General features: G+C 35.7%; 2 protein-coding genes across 2 annotated transcripts; one reads left to right on the forward strand and one right to left on the reverse strand.

The window, feature by feature from the left end:
• Positions 1-4,224: 4,224 nt before the first annotated feature.
• Positions 4,225-5,226, reverse strand: LOC126696492 (probable carboxylesterase 9). Its single transcript, XM_050393223.1, has one exon. The coding sequence runs from the start codon at positions 5,224-5,226 to the stop codon at positions 4,225-4,227; it is 1,002 nt and encodes a 333-aa protein (XP_050249180.1).
• A 1,312-nt stretch (positions 5,227-6,538) lies between these two features.
• On the forward strand, positions 6,539-7,582 carry LOC126696493 (probable carboxylesterase 9). The gene has a single exon (XM_050393224.1). It carries the CDS (start codon positions 6,539-6,541, stop codon positions 7,580-7,582), a length of 1,044 nt encoding a protein of 347 aa, XP_050249181.1.
• Positions 7,583-8,726: the final 1,144 nt, after the last annotated feature.

Raw genomic sequence — 8,726 nt, forward strand, 5'->3', positions numbered from 1 at the left:
GATATTAAAACATGCAACATCAGCATTAGGATAAAAAATTCAAATAAATAAAATGAAAAAATATGAAGATTTTATTATCTCTTTTTCTCACTTTCTTAGTAACTAAACACAACAATAAACATAAAAATAAAATCTCAATATTTTTTTCTCTCACACTCCAAATCAAAAACTACCTCTCATAAAAATAAATAAATAAACTACCAAGCATCACTTTTCCAGTCATATTTTTATTCCTACCCAAACAAAAACCACCACTCTCTTACTCCACCATCTCATCACTATCAACCCAAAAGCCACTCCTTGGCTGTGACAAGATCACCCTAAATCATCAACCTCCATTAACCACCGATAATAACTATCAGACTACCAACACCCCCTTTCTGCCGCCCCCCAACACATCAAATCTATCCCTACAACCTAACAAGCGCCTTGTCGTCATCGAGCTGGACACCTTCAATTCACATCACACACATATTTTGCACCGGATTACAACAAATCACTTTAAAAATTGGCGAAAAGTCAAGCCAAATAATTGGGTGACTCTGTGTATCATTGTTATATTATGACATAAGAATCAATAGTTTGACTTGTATTGGCTTTCTTTGAGTTTGTGGACTTTATTTGGCATCTGATATTTGGGGTTCGGGTGGGACAAGAGTTGCTGGAGTTGGTGGCCATGGTGGCATGGTGCATGTGGTTGAACAGGAATAAGGTTCGGTTGGGAAAGCCAAGGCAACAAGGTTTGGCAATTTTGCAACGAGCTCGTTTCCTTCTGTATGAATTTCAGATGGTTAACCTCAAGATACATTCAGGGGGGTTCAACGAAGATGCTCAATGGTCACCTCCGAAATCTCCTTGGTATAAACTTAATGTTGATGGTGCAACATTTGAGCCTTTTCATTCTTCGGGTGTCGGGGCAGTCATTCGTGATTTCGCTGGAAGAGTAGAAGTTGCTTTGAGTAAAAATATACCTTACCCGCTAGGCCCATTAGAAATTGAAGCCAAAGGTTTGGAGGAAGGGGTCCATTTTGCATGGGATGTGGGAGTCCGAGAGGTTATCTTTGAATGTGACTCACAGATTGTTGCTGAGGCTATGAATGGATCGTGTGAACCACCAATAACTATTCTTAATATAGATGAGGGGTACAATGTAAGCTAAAAGATTTTAGGGGAGTACAAGTCTCTCATGTTCGACGGCAAGGCAATCGTTCTGCTCACATCTTAGCTCAATATTCTAAGAATTTAATTAGTTTTGTAGTTTGGATAGAGAAAAATTCTATTATGATTGAGTTAGCTTTGGCTCAAGATATAATGCTTTTATCTTCTTAATAATGTTCCAATATTCTTATTTAAAAAAAAAAAAAATAGTTTGACTTGTACAATGCTGCCATAAAAAAGGTTTTTTTATTTATTTATTTTTTTTTAAGATTTGATAAAAGCATTAGTTTGAAATTGGACAGTAAAGGGAAATGCAAATAGAACATTACCTGAGATTGTCTCTACTGAAATTGAAAATGGAAATCATGTCCAAATGCATGAATTGAGATTTAGCACTTCTACATATCATCTATGGAATCACTTGTAATGCACAAACCAAAATGATGAAAAGGATCTTCTCAAAAATAAAAATGATGAAAAGGAATAGATTTGTTAGAGAAAAAAAAAAGAATAATAATATATTAAATGCTGATTTGATTTTTTTCTTTTCTTTTTTACATCTAAGTGCTAAAGTGGCCAATAAAATTTAGACTCATTAGCATTGAATTTGATTTTTTAATATTAGACTTGCCAATAATGCAATTTATTTGTCACATAAATATTTTTCCTATTCAGATAAAATGCGGTACATTCAAGTATAGAGAATATATATATATATATATATTTATATATATATATATATATATATTAGCAAATCAAGTCAAGCCTTCTAATGTTTGATCATGTTTCGGAGGGATCTCAAATTTGGTTAGAGGATTTTCCTCTTTTTACTCAACCTTTTGTACAAACTTAACTGGAAATGTTATGTTCATAATTTTTTCATGATACTTTTACAACAAGTTCTAAGTGATAAGTTGTTACTAACTATTATAATTAAATAAATAAATAAAGTAATTTAAGTGATGAATTTAAATTAAAACTAATAACAAGTTACCATTTATGATTTGTAGTGAAAATATTATAAATGTACTACTTCTATTAACATTAATACCACATTAGTAACAATTCTAGTAACATTAATACCACATTAATAACAAAGTATTGACGTCATGGTTTGTTTTCCATTTCATCGATGAAGTCTTTAATCATTTCCACAACAGCATTCCCGGGCCTACCATCTCAATTGCATGGAACCCTGAATGGTGGAACAGCACATCGATCTGGACCCCATGCCTCATCTACATGGTTACAAACTCTTGTTGCAGATCAATCATCAAGTCTCCATAAAACCTAATCACAAGACACCTACAAAGCTTGCTGATGGCGCTTGTGTCTGGGCCCTCCGCTATAGGATTACAATACCAATGGACTCAATTTTCACCTTCGCAATGAGAGCTCCCACGTCAAATCATATGCACACAATGGGAAGGCAGGGTCCATACGATTCTGCAGCTCTAACTTCTTCCTTTCCATGCCACCAAACATGGGTTCGTTCATTATATTCCCAACAATCTTCAAGGGCTCCAACTCCATTCTCGTTGCTTCTAATGCTGCGAAAAAAGCTATGTTCCCACCACAACCACTTCCATGTAGATAACACCTTGAAATTTCTCTGTAATCTCTAATCCATTGCTCACCCTTTGGATTCAATGCTTGTTCCCTCACCCAAAGAATTGCTTCCATTTCCATGGCGTCATGATGTTGCGCTGGCAACCTATTTTCTGGGGCAATGTGGTAGCCAACGGAGACAACAATAACAGGAACCTCGGATGTGAGCTTCGAGGTTGCTTTGTAGATCGTTTCAGTATCCCATAAATAAAGGTACCAACTCGAAAGGGGGTAGGAAATTATGATCGGAAACTTATGTCATCATTTCGAGCCAATTTGATGGCCGGCATGTAGATTCGGACGTGGGTTTTCTTTTGGCCATTGAGAGTATGATCCTTGGAGACCACAGGGTCGCCATTAGAGGCCATGGGGTTTGCTTTTTTTTTTGGCGAACGTCACAAATCTAGTGAGAGTACCATCAGGATTTAAAGCAATTTTAAAGTAGTCGCAGGGATCTCTATCAGACGACATAATATCGATTTTGCTTGTTTAATAATTTCTAGGTGGAAGAATTTTGGGTTTTCTACATGCGTAATAAATTTCTAGGTGTATGAAAATTTTGATGGTGAATCTGGGTATATATAACAGAAACCCAGATCCAGACTTTGTAACCATGAAAATAATGTAGTTCCAAAAATTTAGGGCGAAATTTTCCCACGGTACTGTGTGGATAACAATGTTTTTTTTCTCTTTCATTTTTGTTTAATTTACAACAGCTTTCCCTTCATTCATGCTTGTTGCATTTACGTTAGCACCTACTTTTTTAGCTTGATAACGAAGAAGAGTCATGCGGTGCCACACAATTTAGTTCGATACTTTTTGATTTATTTCTGAGGCAAAATTTTGTTGCTGACCATAGTCCAGTCCGGGGATTATACTGGCCTCTACGGTTGTTATAACTACAAAACACAAGGACTATAGTTTTTTTTTTTTTTTTACAAGATAGAAATTTTATTCTAACATTATCTAATAAATGTATATATGTGTGAAACTCCTCTTGAAGACTTGAATCTCGATCCTTATCTCCCTTCAACACCCCACAAGTACTTATACTTATAGAGTGACTATCGCATTAAGGGTATGCGGTGATAAAAGTTGCATTAGTTAGGATAGCCTGATATGCACAAAAACTGGCTTACCGAAGTTAATCAAACTAAAATAGACACTTGACACTAAATTAGACTACAATTAAAAGTTAATTTGGGTTTAGTTTGATTTTCATTGTAATTCAACTTTAATATAAAACATGCATTGCATAAGAAAGCTAGTAATAATGAAATCTATTTTGGGTTTTTCCCTCTAATTAGTGTGACTCACCATAAATTTAAGGTTTTTCTTTTTTAAATTAATTAATTTATGTATAATTTGATAGTTGTGGAAGAGAGGGTTTAAATTTTAGATATCTCCATTAAAAATTTAAATAGATGCCAATCAATTGAGCTAAAAGGCTCTTGCGACTCATGATTTATTTTCTGCTTCTACAATAAAGCGTTTAATCCTTTCCACAAGAGCATTTGCCCATTCCAGGTCTATGATCTCGATCGCATGGCACCCCAAAGGGTCGAATTGCACTTCAGTTTGGACCTCATGCCTTATCAACATGGTTGCAAACTCCTGTTGTCGATCAATCAATGGGTCCCCACGGGACTCAATCACAAGGCACCTACCAAGCTTACTAATGGCACTCGTATGGGGGCCCTCCACCATCGGATTACAATACCAATGGTCTCGATCTTCACCTTCTGGCAACGAGAGCTTCCAAGCCAAATCTTGTGCACACAAGGGCAACATCACGTCCCCATAGTTCTGTAACTCTGAATTCGTCCTTTGCATGCCGCCAAACATGGGCTGGTTCATTATATTCCCAGCAATCCTCAAGGGCTCCAACTCCATTCCCGTTGCTTCTAACGCAGCGAAAAATACCATATTCCCACCATTAGCACTTCCATGTAGATAACACCTTGAAATATCTCCATAATCTCTAATCCATTGCTCACCGTTTGGATCCAATGCTTGTTCTCTCACCCAAAGAATTGCGTCCATTGCATCATGGTATTGCGCTGGGAGCCTATTCTCTGGGGCAACGCGATATTCAACGCTAACAACAATGGCAGAAACTTGATATGCGAGCTTTGAGCTTTGTAAATGGACCAGGGTAGTGTCCCAATTTAAAAGAATCCATGCAGAACTAGGGTAGAAAATTATGATGGGAATCCTTATGCCATCATTTGAAGAAAGTTTTGGTGTCGGAATGTAGACTCGGACACGGGTTTTGTTTTGGGCATTGAGAATGAGATCCTTGGAGAGCACCGGGTCTCCGGGAGAGGCCACTGGGTTTGCTTTGGTCTTTGGCAATTTCATATATCGAGTGAGAGTGCCATCAGTATTGTGAGCAATTTGAAAGTGTTGGTAGGGATCAGACGACATAATCAGATAATCTATGAGACTGTGATTGCTCATTTCTGGCATATGATTCATAAGAATTCAAGGTTATATATGTACGTATTTGAATAATAAATTTCTCAGAAGCATAAATATTGGTGGTGAACTTGGATATGTAACAGAAACACGGGAGCAAATCCAATTTTGCAACCACGGAAAATAAAATATTTTGAAATTTTGGAATTTTCTAACGGTATCCAGTAAGGAGGGAAACTATATTAGGAGAGGGGGCCAAGACCCTTAACAACTTTTTTTTAAAGGAAAATATATATGTATTGATAATCGCTCTCAAAAATATATGGTAATTACATCCTTAACTGGATTTTTAGGTTTTTCCGGTGAAGTCCGCTTTATCTCTTGAAATGATTCAAGTGTGAGATATAAAAGTTTGAATTATTTTTGGAAAAAAAATATTTAGAGGTCAAATAATTTTAACTTTCAATCTATTCATTGGTTTGTATGATGCAGATCTGAATCCGTCCCGTTAATATTTGACCACCTTAATGTACCGGAATCTTTGGTTTATAAAAACTACCATCAACAGCACGAATTTGACTAAGATCTTAACAAATTTCGGGTTCAAAAGTTTGATACCTCCATGCTCTAGTCTACCACATTAGCCCTTTTTGTAAAAATATTTAAGACCATATAAAATACCATAATTGTCTATGTAACAGTGACTGGTAGATAAAAAGTGATAAGTTTACGTAAGATGACTTGTAACCAATCACAATCTATAATGCAAGATAATTGTGGCTAAAGTTACGTTAGTTTTATATGGTACTAAAATTACTCTTTTTGCTCTGAATAAAGAAATTAACAACCCATCTTTGACATTTTCAACAATGGAAAACAACGCATATTACCCAACTTTGATGGTCCCAAATATTAAAGCCAATACATATCCGATGTTTTCATTAACATGATAACAATGACAAAATAAAAATTAAAAAAGATAATAATAATAACCGTTTTCAAAATACAAAGAAAAGAAACCAAAAAATAAAAACTCAAATTTGTTCGTACATACGTTTTCTTTAGAGTTCAAATCTTCTGTCTCACTCTTCTTTCTTCACTATATACTCCACAAATAAAAATATGCCACATGTCTATCTAATTTATTAAATGCTAAATTTATGCCTTCTATTATTTTAATTACCTAAATATGATGGATTATTTATATATTTATTTATTTATTTTAGGAAATTGAAATAATAGAATGAATAAATTTAGCTTTTAATAAATTAGATGGACATATAATATGTTTTTATTTGTGGAGTATATAATGGAGCAAAAAGAGTGAGATAAAAGATTTAAACTCGTCTTCATCATGGGTTCATGGCTATATGCAAAAAACAATATGCGAAATTCCTCCAATTACAGTTACTTTTCCAAAGAAGAAGAAAATACTATAACACAAAGGTCAAGATTCAACCCTTACGACCACCTCAACATCAAGCTCAACCCAGATGGTACGCTCAATCGAGGCCAAGCCCGCCCCACAATCGAGGCAAACCCCAATGGGGACCCTGTGGTCTCCAAAGACATCACTCTCAACGTCAAAACTAAGACATGGGTTCGTATTTTCCGACCAACAAAATTGCCTTCCAATAATGACAACACCATCGCTCGACTTCCCATTGTAATTTACTGCCACCATGGTGGCTGGATTCTCTTAAGTGCAGCTGACTCTGATGCCCACACAAACTGTGAGGAAATTGCGAGCGAGCTTCTCACCATTGTTGTTTCCGTGAACTATCGTCTAGCACCCGAGAGTCGACTCCCAGCGCAGTACGAAGATGGTGTCGATGCTATCAACTGGGTTAAAGAACAAGCCACAAACCCCAATGGTGAGCAGTGGCTCAAAGACTACGGAGACTTCTCGAGGTGTTATCTTTACGGCGTTGGATGTGGTGGAAACATCGTGCTATATTCGAGTTTAAAGACAGACTTGATGAAATTGAAGCCATTGAAGATTGCTGGGATTATAATGAACCAACCCATGCTTGGAGGTATACAAAGAACTGAATCAGAGCTGCGATACGCTACGGATGAGATTTTGCCTCTGCCTGTGCTCGACCTATTGTGGGAACTTGCTTTGCCAAAATCGATTAATCGGGACCATCGGTATTGTAATCCCATGGTGCAAGGCCCACACAAGCAGATGATTAGTACACTAAAAAGGTGTTTGGTTACTGGGTTTAGTGGGGACCCGATGATTGATCGGCAACAGGAGTTTGTGGAGATGTTGGTAGCGTGTGGGGTCCAGGTTGAGGCATGTTTCGATGATTATGGGTTCCACAATATTGATCTCGTGGACCCTAGACGGGCCAATGAACTTTTAAATATTGTTAGAGAATTCATGTTTCGATGATTATGGGTTTCCTACAATATATTGTTTTCTGTCAATGTTGGTAGTCAAATAAGGTGTGCAACATCATATATAATTATTATATTACAAAACTACTAGGCCTTGACAATGTGTCTTATAAACTCCAAGAAGTTGGCTTAGTGGTTCTTAAAGTCTCATAATATATATGAAATAGAAATTCTGAATTCAAAACCTCTTATCTTTATTTTAGAGCCACCCTCATGAAGTCTTGTTCCTATCTTGGGGCCATCTCCATGGGGTCTGGATACACCCTTTTTTATCCAATAAATAAATAAAACGACGTATCTAATGGTGCAATTAATGTCATTGCATGTTTTATTATAAAATAAAAATACAAATCACATTATACACTTCTTGTGTGCATAAGCAACACACATGGGTTTGGATACTCTTGTTTATCCAATAAATAAATAAAATTAACGATGTGTCTAGCGGCACAATTAATGTCATAGCATGTTTTCTAATGTAACAATATTATATATATATATATATATATATTATAAAATCAAAGACGTTTGACCAATGGTTGGCTTCCTTAGGTTGTATCATATAAGCTTTTGAGCCTCCACAATTTTTCGCATCACTAATTTTTACTTATTTATTTAATTAAGTTTAAATTTTAAGAAAAAATAACCCAACTCTTCCACGATCTGCCTTTGCCTCCCTCCCTCTTTCACAGCATTCACCTCTCACCTCTACCTCCTTGTCAGCCCCCTTAATGCCAAACATAGTTCTCATGGCAAACTCAAATACAAACCTAGCAAATACACTCCATTCACCATCTAACATCTTCTTACAAAATCACCCAATCTTTCAATTTTGTGTGGGCAAATTTTTGAGGTAATTTTTTATGTTACGCGTGAGAACGAAGGTTTTTTTCTTTCTTTTTTTCTTTTTTTCTCTTTAGCTTTTCTACTCTTTGTTCGATAGTGAATAATCCAAAACTCTTTTGATTAATATAAATTATTACTATTTAAAAAATTTCATCAATTATTAATACACAATGAATCACTAGATGCAGTGAATTTGATGTCAGTTTGGTGGCTAATATTATTTATTTAAAATTTTTCATCAATTATAGAATAGATTTCATGTATAACCTTATGTGCTCTCTAATTGTTCTTGT

The sequence above is a fragment of the Quercus robur genome, chromosome 8 (genome assembly GCF_932294415.1).
Source record: "Quercus robur chromosome 8, dhQueRobu3.1, whole genome shotgun sequence".
NCBI lineage: Eukaryota > Viridiplantae > Streptophyta > Magnoliopsida > Fagales > Fagaceae > Quercus > Quercus robur.

Coding starts and splice junctions, on each gene's coding strand:
- LOC126696492 (XM_050393223.1), bottom strand. CDS start 5,226: ATGAGCAATCACAGTCTCATAGATTATCTGATTATGTCGTCTGATCCC.
- LOC126696493 (XM_050393224.1), top strand. CDS start 6,539: ATGGGTTCATGGCTATATGCAAAAAACAATATGCGAAATTCCTCCAAT.